The sequence below is a fragment of the Anomaloglossus baeobatrachus genome, chromosome 5, assembly GCF_048569485.1.
Source record: "Anomaloglossus baeobatrachus isolate aAnoBae1 chromosome 5, aAnoBae1.hap1, whole genome shotgun sequence".
NCBI classification, from domain to species: domain Eukaryota; kingdom Metazoa; phylum Chordata; class Amphibia; order Anura; family Aromobatidae; genus Anomaloglossus; species Anomaloglossus baeobatrachus.
In genome coordinates, this window is record NC_134357.1 from 572,007,457 (window position 1) to 572,030,983 (window position 23,527).

The following is a 23,527-nucleotide window of genomic DNA, read 5'->3' on the forward strand; positions in this document are numbered from 1 at the left end:
GACGTCACTGCCATGCACCTGCAGTTACACACATACATCAGCTGCCGGAATATTCACTGCTCCCCACACCCAGGATTATGGGATTGGTGAGCAGTGAATAATCATTCTCTAATATCAGGCACACGTGATAACTCAGCCGCAGCGTTAAGTTGGCGACTAGATGATAATGTGTGCCCGCTATTAAAGAGAATGAATAGTTACTACTCACCATGCCTATAAATCCACCCACCCCTCAATGCCGGCTTCAGTGCCTAGCGGTAGACGGAATTATGGGAGTGAGCAGTAGTGAATATTCAGTTTTGTTATTAGCAGGCACATTTTTAGCCCCGGCGCTGGTTCCTGCCTCCTGTGACCAACTCCTGCACTGCTGCCCCTCCAGTCAGTCAGGAGCATTCTGACTGAGAGAACACCCCCCCCCCTTCCTACACATTTTTTTTTTGGGGGGGGTGGGGATAATGTGTCTGAAAGTCCGAAAAATCCGGTAATTGGTTAACAAATAGTAAAAGTAAAAAAAGTACAATAGTCAAAATCACAAATCATAAAAGGGCACAAATTATTATGAATCTGTCTGAACGTTTTAGGCACCACCCTCTTTCACTAAACTTCTCTCTAGTGATGGGCGAACCCCCCGATGTTCGGTGTTCGGGAGACTCGCCCGATTGTTTTGTAAAGTTTGCGTTCTGACATAACACGAACTTGCGTCCAAACACCGAATTTGGACTTTACAGTTATGTGATGGGGGTGCGGGGCCTGTAAAGTAAAGAATACAGTGAATAATAAACATTGTCATTATACTTACAGGTCCCGCGACGCGTCCTGCAGACTTTGTCTCACGCCGCTTCTCCACATGAGAGTCCAATCATCGCTGTGCTGCCCAGTAAACAAAGGACCTTCCGTGACGTCATAGCATGTGACCATTCACATGTGAATGTTGTATTATCTCATTGGCTACAGACTGGTCACATGGCTATGACGTCATGCTAGGTCCTGTCTGTTCATCTCGCCGTTACGCGATGCTCGCCCAAGCATCTCAGTACTCGGTATACTCGGCGAGTGCTGTGTACTGGTGAGATGCTCGGGCACATGGTCGGCTCCTCGTCCCTGCATGTCGGCGCTTTTTACAGAGTCAGCCCACATTCAGGGATTGGCTGCCACAGCCGGTGATGAATAGCGGCGCTGGGAATCAGGCGATCGAAGATCATCATGCTATAGTAACCCACCCGTCAGGTTAGTATGGCAACAGTGGCAGCGGTGACGTCACTGCTTACCAACCCGCAGATTCTGCTCACTCATTGATTACACAGCATGGGGGAGCAGCAGCGTTCTTCCTCACCTGTGCTGTCTGATATAGCAGAGCTGCATGGGTTGAAGGAGAAAGAAGACAGAAGACCAGAATCGTGGAGGGGGTGAGAGGGAGTAATAAACATGGAGCACCTAAGTCTGTGTATTTTATTTCTAATAAAGTATTTTTTCCCTGTGTGGTGTCTTTTTTTTTTTTTTTTTTTTTTGTAACCCTTTAATTGAGATTTTTAATGGCCGGGTAAAACTTGGCCTGACATTAGGAATCTCTGGCTTAACACTAGAAGTCCCCTAAATTTTGAGCTCCCCCCTGAAGTCCCGAAAGAGGGTCAAATGACCCTTAGTCCAAATTGAATAGAACTAACTAGAAACTAGATGGCTAAACTCAATGGAAAACAACAACCTCCTGTGGTGCGACAGTAATGGCCTTAATTACAGAACAAAAGACAGTGATTATAGGATGTTAGCTAAAATCCTTCAGGTCATTCGACCCGTCTCTGGGTTCCAAAGTAGATATGTTAAATGACCCCTCTCTGGGACTTCTAGTGTTAATACTAGCTAGTAAAACAAAGCTGGTATTAACCCCTTATTACCCAGGGTCACTGGAAGAGTTGGATACAGCGCCAGAAGATGGCGCTTCTATGAAAGCGCCATTTTCTGGGGCGGCTGCGGACTGCAATTCGCTGCGGGGGGGGCCCAGAAAGCTTGGGCCAACCTGCGCTGCAGATTCCAATCCCCAGCTGCCCAGTTGCACCTGGCTGGACACAAAAATTGGGAGAAGCCCATGTCGTTTTTTTTTAACTTATTTCATGAAATAACTAAAAAAAGGGCTTCCCTATATTTTTGGTTCCCAGCTGGGTACAAATAGGCAGCTGCGGGTTGGCAGCAGCCTGTACCTGCCTACTGTACCTGGCTAGCATACAAAAATATGGCGAAGCCCACGTCATTTTTCTTTTAGTTTTGTCAAAAAACTTTAAAAAAAAAAAAAAAAAAAAGGCTTCCCTGGATTTTCCATTGCCAGTAAAGGTAACACCAAGCAGTGGGGGTTAGCAGCCAGTAGCTGCTTGGATTACCCTAAGCTAGCAATAGAAAATGCAGTGGGAGCCCACACATATTTTTTAATTATTTATTTAAATAACTAAAAAAAAATAAATGGGCTTCCCTGTTTTTTGATTGCCTGACATCACAGTACTGTAAAAATAAATCATTAAAAAATATGACGTTACACTTCACGGTATTTTTGATTCACAGCACAGATAAAGCAGACAGCTAGGGGCTGCCACCCCCATCTGCCTGATGCACCTTGGCTGGCAATCAAAATACAGGAAAGCTCATTAATTTTTTTTTTTGTTTAAAAAAAAATTGCGTGGGCTCCCGCCATATTTTGATCACCAGTCAGGTAAAGCCAGACAGCTGGGGGCTGGGATTCTTGGCAGCACACAGCTGCCCCTGGAAATGGCACATTGTTTCTTAGCACCATGTCCAGGCGCTATACCCGGCTCATCCAGCGGCCGTGATGGCGGTGGCTCACTGGGTAATAAAGGGATTAATAGCAGCTTACTCTTAAATATATTTTTCTTCAAATACGTAAAGCCGCATGAAAGAAAGAACTTCCAAAGATGTAAAAAATAAATGTATTTTATCTATTTAAAAATGGTTGCCAAGATTCAGTTACAGAAAGGAAAAATAATATACTTTGATAGCTTACGCAAAAATAAGAGTTCATTTAGTCCATACTGATCAATGGGAAGTCTTTACCCATCTTTCTTTGGTTCCTGAACGGCAATGCTGGGGATGTCATCTCTTAGTGTGTCTTCATCTTTGCAGCCTCGAGTCTTCTCACAGCAGGCAATGTGGGGAGCGACCAGTAGCCCCCTCCATCGTGCATTATATACCAGCTGTTCAGACCATATAGGGCATTCTAGTGTAACACAGTTGAATATAGTTCCATATTACGTAACCTTCTGGAAACTTCGGAAAGCTTCGGGAAGGATTCAAATATATCCCTCCATGCTCATCACTCAAGTATATTCCATATGGGCATATTTATCCCTTATAAACTTTATTAATAACCTATGCCCTCCAACATGAACAGAACTATGAACGTATATGTCTTACTATGAAATATTTGATAACTTGATGTATTAATTTCAATCATTTTACAGCCCCAAAATTCATGGTGTCACACCAAATTAGACATGGCCACCATGAATTTTTAAAACACAACACAGAGAAAATTTTTTTATTAGAAACAAAAAAAACATTTAGAGACTCCATCTTTATTATAAAAAAATCCTTAGTACGACGTAATTCACTGGGACAGCAATGTCAGCTCTGCTTCATCACTGTGCACAGACAGTCTACAAAGTGAGAAGCAAAGCGCAATGTCAACTCTGCTTCATCACTGTGAATAGATACAGTCTACACACAGTGAGAAACAAAGTCAACACTGCTTAATCACTGTGCACAGACAGTGTCTATACACAGTGAGAAGCACAGAGAGCCATGTCAGATCTGCTACATCGCTCTGGACAGAGTGATGTAGCAGAGCTGACAGTGAGGGGATGATTGCACTTGAGTCTCGTATTGCATCACACCACTCTCAGGACAGGAGCGCCTCAGCTGCATGGAAATACATGCAGCTGACCCGTAGCCGTCGGGAGATTGTGCGCCATGATGCGATGACACTCATATCCCGGCGCACCAGGACCTTGATGATGTCATACTCACGTGACCAGTCTGTAGCCAATGAGGTATTACAACATTCACACGTGACTGGTCACATGGGTATGACGTCACAGTCACGACAGGTCCTGTTAGCCAGAGGTGCTTACAGGGGGGAACAGCAATGATCAGACGGACGCGGAAGCAGAAGCGCTGGGAGACAGAATCTGCAGGACGCGTCGCGGGACCTGTAAGTATGATCAAAATGTTTATATGTGCTTTTTTTTTTTTATTTATTTTTTTTTAACAGCCCCTGGACCTGAATTGTAACACGAACATCCCAGAAAGCTCGTGTTTGGGGTCGTGTGCACGAACACCATGTGTTGGGTACGGACCCCAACCTTTACAGTTAGGGTTCGCCCATCCCTAGCTCTCTTACTTTTCAGAACAAAAAATTTTGAAAAGTCACAAAATGTTTGAACAACTAAAATTTGTGACTTTTACACAATACTTTCTTGCGCAACGTGTTTGATGACTTTCCCTTTAAATAGTGCTTATCACAAATCTGTGGCTGCCTTTTTTATTTACTAAAGCAGCGGAGAGCCGCATATTAGTGAATTTTCTAAATATAATCCAGTGCCAAAACTTTTGGAAATGTCCCTAATGTCCTCCCAATGAAACTTCCAGGTTGTGAGATCCCACAACCCTCGGTGATCACTCTCACAGTGAAAGAGTGAGCTCTACGAACCCAGCTCTGCAGCATCCTTCTTAAGCAGTTCAGTAAAATATTTAAAAAGTAAGTTCTAAAACGACTCCAAAAAACCTTCTTCGCGGTTGATATCTTGCTTTCCCTCTCTGACCTAATAAATCAAATCTCGTTGATCTTAAATAGCCTACGTGCATTTGGGGAGTATTCGGGTTATAAAATTAACACAACTAAGTGTGAGCTGCTTTATCTGGGGAAATTACACCCACACCAGCATCAAACCCATGCTTTTGAGGGCATCTTAATAGCCAAATCATTCATAACCTACCTAGGAGTTAAAATCGGACGGGCAGAGTGCATCTAATCAAGATGATGTCCGTTTCCAAATTAATGTACCACATCCAAACTCTACCCCTCCTCTTAAAACACAAGGACGTCGCATTTCTAAACAAAAAATTCTCACATTTTATCTGGAGAGGGAAACGGCCGCGTATTGGCTTAAAGAAAGTGATGGCAACTAAAAATAATGGAGGCCTAAACCTCCCGAATGTTAGGGGATATAATATAGCTTGCTTGACTACATACTTAATGGTCTAAATTCATAGCTATGGTCCATATGCGGCAATAGGCCTAGAAAAGGACTATGCTCTACCATGGGACCTTACGGCACTGTTGCATTCACTGCAGGCTAAATTATCCCTCAACCCCAGACACACGTCCTTGTTTAGAGACACGACAGTGATGTGGAAGATAGTAAGGAAATATTACAAACGCTCATAGGTAAAAATTTTAAAATTCTATGTATTGAACAATCCAGAATTTCCACAAGGAGTTAAAAACAAACTGTTTGAGGAGTGGAGAATTAAAAGTTATCCGGAATATTTTCCATCTTCTGCACCCTAGGGAGCTGAGATGGCTAAATAAGGACGAATTAAGATACAGATATCAACTCTAACCTAACCAAATAATTAAATTTGATCAGTTGAAGCATAACGTCCTAAATAATCTAGAAGATGTGTCCTAGGAGGTGATCTGCTACACATTTGACTGCCTGGTGAAAAACTCGGCCACATCGTCCTCTATATCGTGGTTGTATGGGGAGGTGTGCGATCGGTTATTGGGACAGCATCCGGAGGTCTTCGTTAAGTCGTGGGAAAAGCAAATGAACAACATGGGTTTGGGTAGGAAGATCAGGGTGGGGTGGGCCCAGCTCCACAAAGGAATTTTGAATAAACAATGGAGGGTAACTCATTTGAAATTATACATAGGGCAATATATGCGTTTAACCTGCGCCGAACAATATTGAAACTAGACAGAATAACTTACTGCCCTAGGTGCAAAGGCAAAGCAAATGACCTGTTCCATGGCTTATGGACCTTCCCGTGCCTCCATCCCCTTTGGACTCAAATCACAAAATATGTGTTTGAGATCTGGAAGCTGAAAATTCGCCTGAGACCCACCCTGGTCTTGTTTCATACTTGGGAACAGAGGAATGACGAGGAGGGCAAGAGGAAATGTCCACCTACATTACTACACGTTATTCTGCTGGCAACTAAAAAGGCGTTGCTTAGAAATTGGCTCATTCCCACCATCCCCACGTTATATGATATTATGGCCCAGGTCAAGCATCTACTAGTTCTGTAGGGGCTAAACCCAAATAGGAATGTAGCCTATTATAGTCCAGATGAAATAGCAAGAATAATGAGACCATTTATGGACACAGTTTGATACCATAATGGGAAAAATTATGTGGCACCTTGGGAGGCTTGTAGGTGAGAGAACAGAGGGGGGCAATAGCTTGACTCAGCATGAGGACTATGGGCTAGTCCATATGTATATCTTTAGATGAAGCATGTGCCGTTCGGGGAACTGACTGCAAACTATAAACTGTATTGATGATGTCAAGTCACAGACACTTCTGTCTAAAGTTAGTAATGGATAGAGATTTATCCAACCTACTGCTGTCTTTATATTTATATGTTTTTCTATGTAATGTTTTATTACAGTATTGAAGACTAATAAAAATATATTATAAAAAAAAAAGTATGTGACCGCGCTGGATTAGTTGAGAGAGCAGTATCTTGTGCTTTGAGGAGCCGCAGAGATCTGTGGGATCCCGCTCTGTACACTGAGATCCCACAAAATGGAAATTCGGGCTCAACTCTGCTAGTAAATTGGGCATTTCTAGAGGTTTTATGAACATTTGTGAAAGGTTTTTATACTGGATTATACTTAGAGAATTCACTAATCTTAGGGTGCCCACTGCTTTATTTAATAAAAAGTGCAGCCCCAGATTGGAGATAGGAACCCTTAAATATATCACATTGTACTGTATATAATTGCATTTCAAAACTTATTGTTTTGTTAATAAATGCTTGTAAAATAGATATTCTTCATGCCTATATTTTGCTATTGTCTAGATGTGATGTTTTTGCCTCAGTCAGAACCTCGAGTTGAGGCAGAAGTGTAGGCATGTCGCACAAAAATAGTGAGGGGAGAATTGAATCACACTGCATCCTAATGTCACGCTAGGTATGTGGAAGTACCAAGCGCATGGCGAAAGGGAATGGAAGGGGAACCATGTGTCTAGGAAGATGGTGACCTCTGACCGAACATACTGCTAGGATTCCTCAAAACCCTAGATAGGTTATACACCTATGCGCCGAGCCAGATACCTGACCCTAGATATCCCTAATGCACTGCCCTAAAGAGGAAACAGATGGGATGAGCTCTTTGTCAACCCTACTAAACAACTATAAAAGACACAAGGGGGACATGGGAAAAAGCATAAACTACCTATCATTAGATGATTCAGGAAGGCGTGCAGCAGAGTTTTAAGCAACAATACCACAGAGGAGAACAAACCACCTGCTTGCAACCTCGGCTTGAAGGAACGGGAAATATCACCAGCACAATCCAAAGGAAGGAAGGGGTATTTAATCACCAAGGGAATACTGATAATCAACAGCTGGGTGAAAGTCGAGCTACTGCTGGGTCCAAAAGGGAGAGAGATGAATCCAGCAGGAAAGTTACCTATACCAATGAATACTGACAGCAGGAACAATGGAAAGTGAGGGAGCATTCTGCACAGCCTGACGCTGTGACCATCGATGTCAAGAAACCACATGATTGTCAGCTGTGGCACCTAGATATGTGGAAGTTAAGACACTCTGGTCCCAATTCATCAAAGCTTTTATGCCAAAATATTGTCACATAAGCTTCGAAAAGTCTCACAAATTTGGCTTAACTCAGAGTTGGTAAAGAGAAAAATATAATAAGTTAATTATAGAGGACAAAGTAAAGGCTGAGATATTAAACAGGCACTTTTCATTCGTGTTCACCAATGAACTAACTGTTCCAGGGATCATTCAACAAGTCAAAACTCAAAGTTCACCAACTGACATCATTAATTTACACAAGAAGTATACCTGCGTCTGAGTAAATTAAACACTGACAAATCCCCTGGGCCAGATGTCATTTATACATGGATATTGAGGGAATTGAGATCAGTAATTGACAGACCACTGTATTTAATCTTCTTAGACTCTCTTGTAGCAGGGCTAGTGCCTCAGGATTGAAGGATTGCTGATATGGTATCGATATTTAAGAAAGGTAAGAAGGTGGATCCAGGCAACTACCGGCCAGTAAGTCTAACATTAGAAGTGTTCAAAATTTTTGAGGACATTTTAAGGGATGACATGCAAAAATATATTGCAGAAAATAATATAACTGACAGACAGTTCGGGTTCTATGAGGAGGTAAGTGCAAATCTGGATATTGGTAATGCAGCTGATGTGAGTTATTTGGACTTTTCAAAGGCATTTGATACTGTACCACATAATATCCTTATACTGAAGCTCCAGAAGCAAGGACTAGGGGAAACTATAATCAGATGGGTAAGGAATTGGTTAAAAGATAGGAAGGAAAGAGTAGTCATAAATGGTATATTCTCTAATTGGTCAATAGTCAGCGGTGGGGTACCTCAGGGATCTGTGCTAGCACCGATTCTTTTTAATCTCTTTACTATCAATCCCAACCAAAAGGTCATTATTAACGTGTCAGTTTTTGTAAAAGTAATTTACCTAGGACGGAGTAATCCTGTTGAGGATAAAGAATTGAGTATCCAAAAATACTTAATTCAGCCATTTCATAGACTCAGTTATATAGTTCAGTAGATGTGAACTAACACACATATTTGTGAATGCTTTTGTTTCTTACTAACATGTATATATGTATATTGCATATTCAGTGTATTTTCCTTAGACACAGTATATACTAGCACATGTAATTGTAAAGATGGCTGCTATTTCCTGTTCTACACCCAAGACAGATGGACAAAAGAAATTCCTGGAGCCTGGACTGACCAATCCAAGAAGGATGTGTAGATCTCTCTACGTCATGAAGCCCTGCCCTGCGATATTTGATTGGGCTAAAACTTTTGTTTACACCCCCTTACTGCTCGGTCTAGAGTTTCTTTCAAACAATAAAAAACACACTTGGTCAAGAGCCAGTCATGGAGATAGATATAACTGACTTGCTGTGCAGTAATTTATTCTCGTGTGCACACATGACATTTTTAATTAGAAACAGCAGCCGGATATCGAGAGATCCTTTGAGTCTCATCATCATCGTCATTCTGACCTTGACAATCCTATTGCTGCATATACATTAAATGGAACTAAACCAGGGACTACAGAACAGGACAAGGACTTAAAGGGGTGGTTCACCCATTTTTTTTATTTTCTGTAGAAGTTCTACTTACAATTCTAGGTATTTTCTCCATTGGCTTGTATTTCCATTTCTGGCACTGAGCGGCGCTATGCTGCACGCTCAGTGCCTGTCACATGACCCCCTGGAGCTGTGGCCGCCAGCATCCTCTGACGTCCCGGCATTTCCGGGCTCTCAAACTGGTCGGGTACATCACAGGAGGCTGGCACCACTCAGATTGAGTGACAGGGCTGTGGGCGGTGACTACCGCACGTCACAGCTCAGCATCGAGGGGAGGATCCGGAGGACGTCAGTGTGGAGCCGGCTAAGCGTCCTGCAGATGGTGAGGCACGGGGCGCCAGTGTGCAGTACAGGGGGGGTTCTTCAGCTGAATCCCCCCTGCACGTACGTATGTGCTCACACTCTCCACCTGCCCGCTCTGCTGCGATGTCAGGAGAGCGGCCGGTGTCGGGCAGTGTGATCATCTGCTCCTCCCAGCAGCAAGACACTGACAGGCATGTCACCGCTGTGCTCTGCCATCTGTCCTGCTGCATGGGACCAACTGTCTGCATTCTGTCACCTGCACCACAGATCACAGAGTGGAGACAGTTGGTGACAGAGCACCTCTGCCCCCCCCCTCTTCTTTCCCCACTCTCTTCTCTCCCCCCACTCTTCTCCCCCCCCTCTCTTCTCCCCCCTCTCTCTCCCCCCCTCTCTCTCTTCTCCTCACCTCTCTTCTCCCCCCTCTCTCTCTTCCCCCCTCTCTCTTCTCCCCCCCTCTCTCTCTTCTCCCCCCCTCTCTTCTCCCCCCCTCTCTTCTCCCCCCCTCTCTCTCTTCTCCCCCCTCTCTCTCTTCTCCCCCCTCTCTCTTCCCCCCCTCTCTTCTCGCCCCTCTCTCTCCCCCTCTCTCTCCACCCTCTCTCTCTTCTCCCCCCCTCTATCTCTTCTCCCCCCTCTCTCTCCTCTCCCCCCCTCTCTCTGTTTCTACCCCCCCTCTCTCTTCTCCCCCCCTCTCTCTTCTCCCCCCCCTCGCTCTCTTCTCCCCCGCTCGCTCTCTCCTCCCCCGCTCGCTCTCTTCTCCCCCCCGCTCGCTCAATTCCCCCCCCCCGCTCGCTCTCTTTCCCCCCGCTCGCTCTCTTTCCCCCCCGCTCGCTCTCTTTCCCCCACCGCTCGCTCTCTTTGCCCCACCGCTCGCTCTCTTTTCCTCCCCCCCGCTCGCTCTCTTTTCCTCCCCCCCGCTCGCTCTTTTTCCTCGCTCTCTCCTGGCATGGTCAGTACAGAAATCTCTCCATCGTGGAGGGGTGAGAGGGAGTAATAAACATGGAGTCCCTACTGTGTCTGTGTATTTATTTCTAATAAAGTATTTTTCTCTGTGTGATGTCTTTTTTTTTTTTTTTAAACCCTTTGTTGGAGATTCTTAATGGCCAGGTTAAACTTGGCCTGACATTAAGAATCTCGGGCTTTATACCAGCTGGTAAAACATAGCTGGTATTAACCCCTTATTAGCCAGCGTGCCACCTGCCACCAGGGCCACTGGAAGAGTTGGATACAGCGCCTGAAGATGGCGCTTCTATGAAAGCGCCATTTTCTGGGGCAGCTGTGGACTGCAATTCGCAGTGAGGGGCCCAGAAAGTTTGGGCACCCTGCACTGTGGATTCCAATCCCCAGCTGCCTAGTTGTACCTGGCTGGACTCAAAAATTTGGCGAAGCCCACATCATTTTTTTTTTTAATTATTTCATGAAATTCATGAAAAAAAGGGCTTCTCTATATTTTTGGTTCCCAGCCGGGTACAACTAGGCAGCTGGGGGTTGGGGGTAGCCCGTAGCTGCCTGCTGTACCTGGCTAGCATACAAAAATATGGCGAAGCCCACGTCATTTTCTTAAAAACGTAAATGCTTCCCTGCATTTCTATTGCCAGTGAAAGTAACACCAAGCAGCGGGGGCTAGCAGCCAGTAGCTGCTTTGGTTACCCTTAGCAATAGAAAATGCAGCGGGAGCCCACAAACAATGTGATTTTTTTGTTTTTTTATTTTTAATGAATTTTTTAAAAAAAAAAAATCGGCATGGGCTTCACCCATCGAGCACCAGAGCATTTTACTTCTCATTCATGCCAAGTAATCAGATGACTCCAGTGTCGGCCGATTACTTGTTCTGTGTCCCCCTGCATCCATCGCAGCATGTACGGGCTGTGAGGTCAGCGGAGTGGAGTCAGTGACATGCTCTGCTCTGACACATAGTGTGCTGCATGTCACTATCTTTCTCCACTCTGGTACTTGTTGTGCAGGTGACCGGATGCTACATGTCACTAACTGTCTCCACTATGGGACTTGTTGTGCTTGTGAGAGTGTATACAGTTGGTACTATGCAGCAGAAATCACAGAGTGGGGCAGTTAGTGACATGTATCATCCGGTCACCTGCACAACAAGTCCCAGAGTGGAGACAGTGACATGCTCTGCTCTGACACATAGTGTGCTGCATGTCACTATCTTTCACCACTCTGGGACCTGTTGTGCAGGTGACCGGATGATACATGTCACTAACTGCCCCACTCTGAGACTTGTTCAGGTGAGAGTGTATACAGTTGGAACAATGCAGCAGAAGTCACAGAGTGGAGCAAGTTAGTGACATGTATCATCCGGTCACCTGCACAACAAGTCCCAGAGTGGAGACAGTGACATGCAGCACACTATGTGTCAGAGCAGAGCATGTCACCAACTTGCTCTGCTCTGTCACCTGCGGTGCTGCATGTCACGTTTTTGCCGCGATTTGGTGCATTTTTTGCTGCGTTTTTGCTCACTGCGTTTTTAATCAGTGCACAATGCCATTAAAGATTGTTGATGAAAAAAAAAAAAAAGGTCTGATGTCATTTCCTTATTCAAAATGTTCATTATATGCAGGAGAGCAGACAGCAGCTGCAGAACTACAAGGCTCAGCATCCTCCATTCACTAGTGTATGCAGGAGAGCAGACAGCAGCTGCAGAACTACAAGGCTCAGCATCCTCCATTAACTAGTGTATGCAGGAGAGCAGACAGCAGCTGCAGAACTACAAGGCTCAGCATCCTCCATCCAGGACTGTATGCAGTTTTTTACCCAAAAAGAAAAAAAAATGACATGGGCTTCGCCATATTTTTGTATGCTAGCCGGGTACAGCAGGCAGGTACGGGCTGCCCCCAACCCCCAGCTGCCTATTTGTACCCGGCTGGGAACCAAAAATATAGAGAAGCCCTTTTTTTTAATTATTTCATGAATTTCATGAAATAATTTAAAAAGAAAATGACGTAAGCTTCGCCTAATTTTGGTGTCCAGCCAGGTACAACTAGGCAGCTGGGGATTGGAATCCACAGTGAAGGGTGCCCAAGCTTTCTGGGCACCCCCACTGCGAATTGCAGTCCGCAGCCACCCCAGAAAATGGCGCTTTCATAGAAGCGCCATCTTCTGGCGCTGTATCCAACTCTTCCTGCTGCCCTGATGCCGGGTGGCTAGCTGGGTAATAATGGAGTTAGGGCTATCTGTATATTATCAGCTAGCCCTAAGCCCGAAATTCATGGTGTCACGCCAATATTAGACATGGCCACCATGAATTTCTAGTAATGATAAAAAAAAAAACACAACACCCAGAAAAATATTTTTATTAGAAATAAAACACAACACAATTAGTGACTCCATCTTTATTGAAATAAACCCCCCTCCGCAGTAATCCTGGGTTAGGGTCCCGCGCCGTCCAATCCGGATCCAATATCATCTGATCGGTTTGCTGGAAGGCAAAGCGATCAGATGATGTGTCAGGTTAAAGGATGTGAATCACATCATACATCAGCTGATTGTATAAAAGCCGATTATACAATCAGCTGATGCATCAGTAGAAAAAAAAAAAAAAAAAATAAATACTCACGTCTGTGCCGATTACCGGCAGCTCCTGCAGGGGAGTCTGATCCTGGCCCATCACTGCAGGAGCTGCCGGTAATCAGCTGATGAAGTCCCCTGACGGCAGGATCAGCTGATAGCCGGCCGGGCGCGAAAAAGCCGGCGACACCACGAGAATCGATCAGCTGATGCGTCAGGTGACTGCATCAGGTGATCCACCGCCAGGTCCTGCAAGCTTCGTACGTGCCCCGGGGAGACTGCACACAGCCAGAGCGGCGGTACCGAGACAGGGGCTGGAAGCAGGCATGGCACCGGGACCCTGCAGACAGGTGAGTATGACATACACACACACATACACACTCACACACACACTGTATATATACACACACACTGTATATACGCACACACACTGTATATACACATACACTGTATATACGCGCACACATACACATACACTGTATATACGCGCACACACACTTTCTTCCCCTGGCTGTGTAGAGCTGCTGCTGTCTCTGTGTGATTGCTCTCAGTGCACATCCACTGGGAAGAGGCAGGGAGGAGGGTTTGGGTGGGAGCAGAGTGGGTGTATTAGACACAATGGGTGTGTTAGATAAGCTAGACACCGCCCTAGAGCCACAAAGAATTCTGGGACTTGTAGGAACTGAACACAGGAAGTCAGAGGAGAGATTAACGCCATCAGAGCTGGAGCCAGCAATGAGCATGTGCTGCTAGTGCACAATAAAAGGTAATTTTGCTGAAAAAACATAATAGATGTGTTGAGGGGCACATATTAGCAAGATTTATCAGAGAAAAAAAAAAATCAGTTTTGGTAACTGGACAACTTCTTTAAGTATTCTTGCTACAAGTAAGCTGAGCAGCAGCACTCAATGTCAAGCAGCAGCTACAAAAGCAAATAAGATTTTAGGATGTATAAAAAGAGCGATTAGAGTCCATGATCCCAACGTATTGTTACCCCTCTACAGATCACTTGTAAGGCCACATCTGGAATATGGGATGCAGTTTTGGGCTCCATATTTTAAAAAGGACATTCAGAGGTTAGTCAGTTCAAATCCACTACAAGGAATGGAGGCCTCCCATATGATGAGAGGTGAAAAGATTGGATTTGTTTAGCTTAGAAACAAGTTATCTCAGAGTAGATCTCCTTTATATGTATAAATAAATGTGTGGTCAATATAAGAGACTGGCACATGGCTTATTCCTTCTAAAGACAATACTAAGGACCAAGGGGGCATTCACTGCAAGTGGAAGAAAAGCGATTCCGGTAGCTAAATAGGAAAGCGTTCTTTACAGTTAGAGCAGTCAGACTGTGGAATGCTTTACCACAAGAGGCAGTAATGGCAGATACTATAACCGCTTTTATATCAGGACTGGATGATTTCCTAAGTACACACAACATTGTTCATTATAAATGACTTAATGACAAAATGTATAATTGGTGGAGGAAGGGTGAACTAGATGGAAATAAATCTTTTTACAACCTATGTAACTAGCTAACTATGTAAGTAACATTTTTGATACCTATGCTGGGGTTTTCTGAATTAAGGGAGTCACTAAATGTTTACCTCATTGGACTCTGATTCCAATGATGTGTCACTTACTGGGCTGCTTGCTGTAGCTTTGATAAAATCACTGTATTACCACTAGGGGATTATCACTAAAGAACTAGTAAACCTGCCACCATTAATACTCCATCTCCATAAGCTCTGTATATCCCCACCCCACCCCAGATTGGCAGCTTTATGTCAATGCCCATTATATACAGCTGCCAATCAGTGATGTGGGTGAGGTTATACACAACAGCATTTCGAGAACTGGTAGATCTTAAGCAGATAAAACTGATTTTTATCAAAACTTCAGCAAGCAGCCAAGTAAGCGACACATCGCTAGAACTAGCGTGTTTGCTTATACAGGTCGATTGGACACACGTTACAAGTAGATTTGTTCCTCCTAATGTATAAATCACATCCTGACGCCATATACTATTAATTTAAGATATTTAATCTGAGGCTAACCCCAGTCCTGAGTCATCCCCTCTTTGGACCTGGAGGGTCGGATCCCATTTTCCAACTCTGGATACAGGGAGGAGTGGACTGGGTGGAGGACTTTGGGGACGACATTGAATGGCCTTCAATAGCTATGCTAGGCACTAGACAAAATCCAGCTCCATTGGGACATTGGAGATGCCTACAGCTTGCGCACTTCTTTGGCAAACTCCCACCTAAGGAGCGTTTCAGACTCCCCAAGACCCAGTTCGAACTCATATGCGAAGGTACAGGTCCAGCACGTCGCTCGCTCTTTGTAGTATACTCCATGTTGTCTTACCCCACTAACCAACCTCTTCCACCCTATATACTACAATGGGAAAGGGATCTTGACATCAGCCTTACTCCGGGGCAAAGGGACCGCATTTTTTCTCTTGCACACAGCTCCTCTATTAGCTCCAGGTTCCAAGACGCCAGCTACAAATTATTGTCCAGATGTTCAGGGTGCCCTCTAGGATCCATGCTATATTCCCCTCAGCAGATCCTGCCTGCTGGAGATGCGGTAGAGAGGAGGGTACACTCTTCCATGTGTTCTGGGAATGTGAGGCGATCCGGCCCTTTTGGACAGAAGTTTCTGATATCATCTGCCAAGTCACGGGAGACACAGAGGAGATGGCTCCTGCCCTTCTCCTGCTACATCACGGTGAGACTTCCCTAAAAACTTACAAAAATTCATTGAAAATATTTCTCATGATGGCAGCCAGAGCGTGTATCCCAGAAAGGTGGAAAAGTCTTCTTCCACAAACTGTATCACAATGGATTTCCAAGGTCAATGACCTTATGTACATGGAGGACCTCACCTCCTCTCTACATGACACATGAAATTCTAGGCAACTTGGAAAGAGTGGATGGATTTCCAACAAACCGAGACGTATCAGCTTAAGTTGAGAGGTGAACTGGGGGCAAACCCCCCTCCCCTTCCCCTCTCTCCTCTTCCCAATAGCTGACCTTCTTTTTCCTTTTCCTCTTCTTTTTCCCCCTCTTCATCTATCACTTAACTAACACTGGCTACTCTGTTTCTCTATTCTGTCATCGCAAGCTACTTCTTTTGTCTTTCTGCCTTTCTGTTTCTTCTTTTCATCTCTTCGATCTATAGAATCTTGTAAATAAAAAAAATTGTGGAATTTTTCATATTCTTCGAAATCAAGACAGATCATACGCCTGAGAGGCCTTTATGAGAATGTAATGCATTTGTTATACCTGTCTTGTTTGGTGCCTTTTATGAGTGCAAATGGATCGTTAGATCCGAGAATTTTGTGCCTCATATGTATATGATTCCTTGTTAAATAAAGAAATTAAAAAAAAAAGATCTTTAATCTGAAAAGTAGGCAGTGCTTATAAAAATATACAAAAGATATTACAAAAGGGAACAAAACAATACAGTATATACAATTACATAAAATAAAAGGGAATAACAAAAGAAAATGACTGAACGTGGGTCAAAGAAATGACTTCAGATTTGTGGAGAGAAGGACTCCAATGGAACATGGAACAATCCTACACAGCAATGTTCCTTTCTTCAAATGAGGATCATAATTGGCATTAGTTTTTTATTAGCACATGTTACACCCACATACTTCCCCTCTGGTGGCTCATAACAGGGCTGGACTTCAGATAATTAAAGGATGTGTCTAAAGCCTGCTTTACACCTTACGATCCAGCATACGATATCGTATGCAATCGTAACCGCCCCCATCGTATGTGCGGCACGTTTAATTTGTTGAATGTGCCGCACAAACGATTAACCCCTGTCCCACGTACTTACCCGTCCATACGACCTCGCTGTGGGCGGCGAACGTCCAGTTCCTGGAGTGGGAGGGACGTTCGGCATCACAGCGACGTCACGCGACAGCCGGCCAATAGAAGCGGCGGGGCGGAGCTGAGCGGGATGTAAACATCTCGCCCACCTCCTTCCTTCCGCATTGCTGGCCGGGAGCCGCAGGACGCAGGTAAGATCTGTTCATCATTCCCAGGGTGTCACACACTGCGATGTGTGCTACCCCGGGTACGATGAACAATCTGACGTTCAATTCTAGAGAAATGAACGATGTGCGTGCGATGAACGTTTTACCGTTCAATCACAATCGCACGTACCTGTCACACACTGCAATGTACCTTACGATGCTGGATGTGCGTCACTTACGACGTGACCCCGCTGACACATTGTAAGATACATTGCAGCGTGTAAAGCGGGCTTAAAGCCCGCTACACACGCTTCAATATATCTCACAATCCGTCGTTGGGGTCAAGTTGTAAGTGACGCACATCCGGCATCGTTTGTGACGTATCTGCGTGTGACAGCTACATGCGATCAGGATTGAACGCAAAACCGTTGATCGCAAACACATCGTATCATTCTCTAGAATTGAGCGTTTTGTTGCAAGAACCTAGTCAATTGTAACGTGTGACATCCCTCATACGATTTTGTTGTCTGATGCTATGTGCGCAGGTGTGCGCTCTGCACCGCAGCTTAAAAAAGGTCTGCTTCAGAGCGCAGCTGAAAAGCTGCGTACTGAAGCGCCTCACAATGTCTGTCATGCACTAATCTCTGTCAGTCCGTCACTATCTCTGTCCCTCACTCTCAGTCCATGTCAGTCTATCCCCCTCTCTCATATACTCACCAATCCCCGATCCCCGGCGCTGCACGGCGTTCACACTGCTCCGGCGGCTTTTACTGTTTTGAAAAAGCCGGCCGCCCATTAAACAATTTCGTATTCCCTGCTTTCCCCGCCCACCAGCGCCTATGATTGGTTACAGTGAGACACGCCCCCACTCTGAGTGACAGGTGTCACACTGCACCCAATCACAGCAGCCGGTGGGCGTGTCTATACTGTGTAGTGAAATAAATAATTAAATAATTAAAAAAAACGGCGTGCGGTTCCCCCCATTTTTAAAACCAGCCAGATAAAGCCATACGGCTGAAGGCTGGTATTCTCAGGATGGGGAGCTCCACGTTATGGGGAGCCCCCCACCCTAACAATATCAGCCAACAGCCGCCCAGAATTGCCGCATACATTAGATGCGACAGTTCTGTGACTGTACCCGGCTCTTCCCGATTTACCCTGATGCGTTGGCAAATCGGGGTAATAAGGAGTTATTGGCAGCCCATAGCTGCCAATAAGTCCTAGATTAATCATGTCAGGCGTCTATGAGACACCTTCCATGATTAATCTGTAAGTTACAGTAAATAAACACACACCCGAAAAAATCCTTTATTAGAAATAAAAACACACACATATACCCTGGTTCACCACTTTAATCAGCCCCAAAAAGCCCTCCTTGTCCGGCGTAATCCAGGATGATCCAGCGTCGCTTCCACCGCAGCTGCATGGAGGTGACCGGAGCTGCAGCAGACACAGCCGCTCCGGTCACCTCCATGCAGCAAATGAAGACAGCCGCGCGATCAGCTGCTGTCACTGAGGTTACCCGCGGCCACCGGTGGATGCAGCGGTGGCCGCGGGTAACCTCAGTGACAGCAGCTGATCGCGCGGCTGTCTTCATTTGCTGCATGGAGGTGACCGGAGCGGCTGTGTCTGCTGCAGCTCCGGTCACCTCCATGCAGCTGCGGTGGAAGCGACGCTGGATCATCCTGGATTACGCCGGACAAGGAGGGCTTTTTGGGGCTGATTAAAGTGGTGAACCAGGGTATATGTGTGTGTTTTTATTTCTAATAAAGGATTTTTTCGGGTGTGTGTTTATTTACTGTAACTTACAGATTAATCATGGAAGGTGTCTCATAGACGCCTGACATGATTAATCTAGGACTTATTGGCAGCTATGGGCTGCCAATAACTCCTTATTACCCCGATTTGCCAACGCACCAGGGTAAATCGGGAAGAGCCGGGTACAGTCCCAGAACTGTCGCATCTAATGTATGCGGCAATTCTGGGCGGCTGTTGGCTGATATTGTTAGGGTGGGGGGCTCCCCATAACGTGGAGCTCCCCATCCTGAGAATACCAGCCTTCAGCCGTATGGCTTTATCTGGCTGGTTTTAAAAATGGGGGGAACCGCACGCCGTTTTTTTTAATTATTTAATTATTTATTTCACTACACAGTATAGACACGCCCACCGGCTGCTGTGATTGGGTGCAGTGTGACACCTGTCACTCAGAGTGGGGGCGTGTCTCACTGTAACCAATCATAGGCGCTGGTGGGCGGGGAAAGCAGGGAATACGAAATTGTTTAATGGGCGGCCGGCTTTTTCAAAACAGTAAAAGCCGCCGGAGCAGTGTGAATGCCGTGCAGCGCCGGGGATCGGGGATCGGTGAGTATATGAGAGAGGGCTGGTAACTTCAGTTACTCAGGAGATTAGCGGTCACCGGTGAGTCTTCACAGGTGACCGCTAATCAGGACGCGACACAGACAGAGCCGCAGCATGACAATGAAGTCGGGTGAAGTTCACCCGAGTTCATTCTGACAGTGCGGCTCTGTCTGTGTCTGCTGTCATCTGCCATTCAGCTCTGCTACATGGCTGTCTGTGTCTGCTGTTAGCGGCCATGTAGCAGAGCTGAATGGCAGATGACATAGTAAAAACGCATCCCTACACATTACACACGCTTGGCAAGTCAATAAATAAAAAAAAAAAAAAAGGTGCCCAATGCATACGTCACAGAACACATGATCTAAAGGATCGCACACACAATTGACCAATTTAACATAGACTACTAACGCTCGTGTGACAGCAAATGAACGACCAACGTGAAATCTCATAGATCCCGTATGCAACCTGGGCGTGTCACATCGCAAATGCGATTGTACAACTAATTGCAACGTGTAAAGTGGGCTTAAGTCTTAAAAAATGATGAGATTCCCAACTTTTACAATATCTTCTCCCCTGGAGGTCCCAGGCAGAAGATATTACCATCATCTTTCCAATCATGATTTTATCTGTAAATAGGAGACATTGCATAGATATTTTCAACTCTCTGGCCAATATCTATTTGACGGGACCCCGGCCATAACCAAATGATACAGATTGATGCTTTGCGTTTTCTACTTTATCACAAATTTGAAAATATAACTTTCCTAATATATTAGTGCAGTTCATAAAACTTCAATTTAAACTTTCTATAATTGGAAACAAAGGATTTGAATTTTTCTGTTCAACTGCTGTTCTTATCTCTATTGGTCATAAATCTGTCATTTTCTGCATTCTTGTACATTAAAGTTGAGATTGGCCTCACATCTACTAGAGGATTCTCTTTACTTACCTGTTTCCAAAGGAGGGGGTCCGCTTCATAGGGGTCTTGTTGAGTCTTTATGGATTTTATAATTTCTATATGACACAGGACTACATATTGATGTTTTTCCAGAATCAAGCTTTTAACTCCTTGACAGCCAGGGTAATTTTTTGGAAGCTTTCCTCGACTTGGTGCTTGAAGCTTTCATTAAAATCAGAAATATTGCACTCCCAACTACCCAAAATATCTTAAATAAAAAAGAAAAGGTTGCCCTAAAATCATTATGCAATGATTCAGATATAATAACCATCAGCCGACAAGGGGGATGGAATAGTCATCCAAAACAGGGATGACTAAGGAAGCTCAGAATATTCTCTCCAACCCCATACACAAAGGAATTACAACTATGGATCATTTTTTAAAATTTAAAACAAAATATGATCTCTTGATAACAAGTTTTTGAGAAAGGAATCTTAAAGAGAACCAATTACCATCCAACATATTGTATAACGATTTAGAAAAGACATCAGCAAAAAAATGCCAGGAACAAAATTCAAGCCCCTGGCCAGGACTTCGATCTGCTCAACCGATAATGTTTTGGTATTGACACCCACAGTTTTATGTCACCCCAGGGCGTACACTCTGCGCGCAGTGTGACACAAGGGTAATAATGGAAATGGTAAGGCACTCATTCGCCTTGGCTAGTGAGAAGGCCGGTGAGAGCAGTAGTCTCACCACTGCAATACTACAACACAAGGTAAAGGAGACAGAGGGAAAATAGACACAAAAAGGAAAATCACTTCACGTTCTTCCAATGCAGCTAAACACCACAACTGCAATAGTCACAACTCCTCATCTTCTTCCAGAGACAGGCTCCTTCCAAAAAGGTCAGCATGTAATGTATGATCAGTATTGGACAGAAATAAAATAAATTTTAGTATAGGTTATTACTTATGTTGTATTCTTATTTGGAAGATCATGAATTTTTAGCACTTTGGGAACTTAGAACGCTTCACAGAATGGATCGATAAAGGTATAACTAGATTGTTCCCCATTATTTAGAGCAGCGGTGGGGAACCTTTTTACTGCCGGGGGCCATTTGGGAAATTCTACCAACCTTCGGGGGCCACAAGAAATTATCAACTTGAAAATGACCCTGCTATATTTGGTCAAACAATTAACTCACCCCTATACCCCTACTGTGGCGGTCGGAGCTGCTTCTCTTTGGTGCGGCTGTAATGTTTGCTTCTCACAACTGCTTTTCCAGGTTTGTCTTTGCCATATACTGCACACAGCCCTGACACAATTGCCGTATAGTTCACACAGCCCCGACACACTGGCCATATACTGCACACAGCCCCGACACACTGGCCATATACTGCACACAGCCCCGACACACTGGCCATATACTGCACACAGCCCCGACACACTGGCCATATACTGCACACAGCCCCGACACACTGGCCATATACTGCACACAGCCCCGACACACTGGCCGTATACTGCACACAGCCTTGATACACTGGTCATATTGTACACCGCCCACGACACACAGTGGCCATATACAGTACACATGCAAAGGAGATACTGTATACTGTACACAGCACTCACACGCCGTATACACAGCACACATGCCGTATACAGCACACACACACACAAGCCATGCACAGCATTCAACATGCCGTATACACAGCAGTCGACATGCCGTATACACAGCACATAAGGAGAATGAAAAAAGCTCTGCATGTAAACATCTGCACATCAGGAATTAGATTTTCCAATAAGCCTTAAAATATGAAACTTTATTAATTGCCAAAGAGAGCACACACACACACCATATACACAGCACACACACTCCGTATACACAGCACACACACTCCGTATACACAGCACACACACTCCGTATACACAGCACACACACTCCGTATACACAGCACACACTCCATATACTCAGCACACACACTCCGTATACACAGCACACACACTCCGTATACACAGCACACACACTCCGTATACACAGCAGACACACTCCGTATACACAGCACACACTCCATATACACAGCACACACTCCGTATACACAGCACACACTCCGTATACACAGCACACACTCCATATACACAGCGCGCACACACAGCACATGCCGTATACACAGCACACACACGCCGTATATACAACACACACATACTGGACATTGCAGTCACAAATGCATTTGATATATGGTGGTATATATTAGATATAAACACACTTAGCTCAGCTATAAGTACCTGCTGCTTAATTGCCCTGTAAGATCAGGTGCAGCACAAGTTCCTGCCTGATGCAAGATGGATGCAGTAGCTCAGTTCAAGGGCTGGCTTCATTCTCGTCTTTAGTGATGTGTCGGTCGCGAACAATCCGACACAAAGATCCGGCTCCCTGCTGTGAACGACAGGAGCCAGATCACTAGTGAGAGCCACTAAAATATCTAAATGGCTCTTTTCGCCGTCAAAACCCCGCCCACTCGTGTCTAAACTCCGCCTACTCAGCAATCTAATTGGGCGCTTGTAAGTGGGTGGGGCTTAGTCGCGGGTGGGCGGGGCTTTGGCGACGTTACTATAATCTTAAATATGTGTTCACCCCAGGTGAACACATATTGAATAAGGAGCCGAGAACGAGCTGAAAGATCCGGCTCTTTTTGGTGAACGGAGCCATGGGAACCGGATTACCAAAAAGAGTCGGACTGCCCATCACTACTCGTCTTCTCTCCTCTGTGGTGCTAGACCTGAATAGCCGAGCACAGAGGCAGAGTGCACAGAACAGGAGGGTGAGAGGCAGAACGCACGGCACTATACAGCATCCTTAGTGCCGTGCAGGCTCCTCCCCCATCACTCTGCTTATAGCTGCAATCTCACAGGGAGCATGTAGGAGCCAGAGGGAGGGAGGGAGAAAGTCCCACCCCCAGTACTGTCTGTCTGCCGGCCAGCAATAGACAAGATGAGCGGCTGCCCGAGCACCGCAGCCACCGGGAATCTGCCCCGGGGGCGGCAGAAAAGGTCATCGCGG

General features: G+C 45.2%; 1 protein-coding gene across 1 annotated transcript in view; it reads left to right on the plus strand.

Annotated features, from left to right (window-relative positions):
• The first annotated feature begins 15,999 nt into the window (after window positions 1-15,999).
• The window catches only part of LOC142313072 (uncharacterized), a 102,271-nt gene continuing 94,743 nt past the window's right edge, over window positions 16,000-23,527 (plus strand). Inside the window, exon 1 of the mRNA XM_075352055.1 lies at window positions 16,000-16,088. Coding sequence (XP_075208170.1) covers window positions 16,000-16,088 — 89 coding nt within the window. The remainder of the gene's footprint in view (window positions 16,089-23,527) is intronic.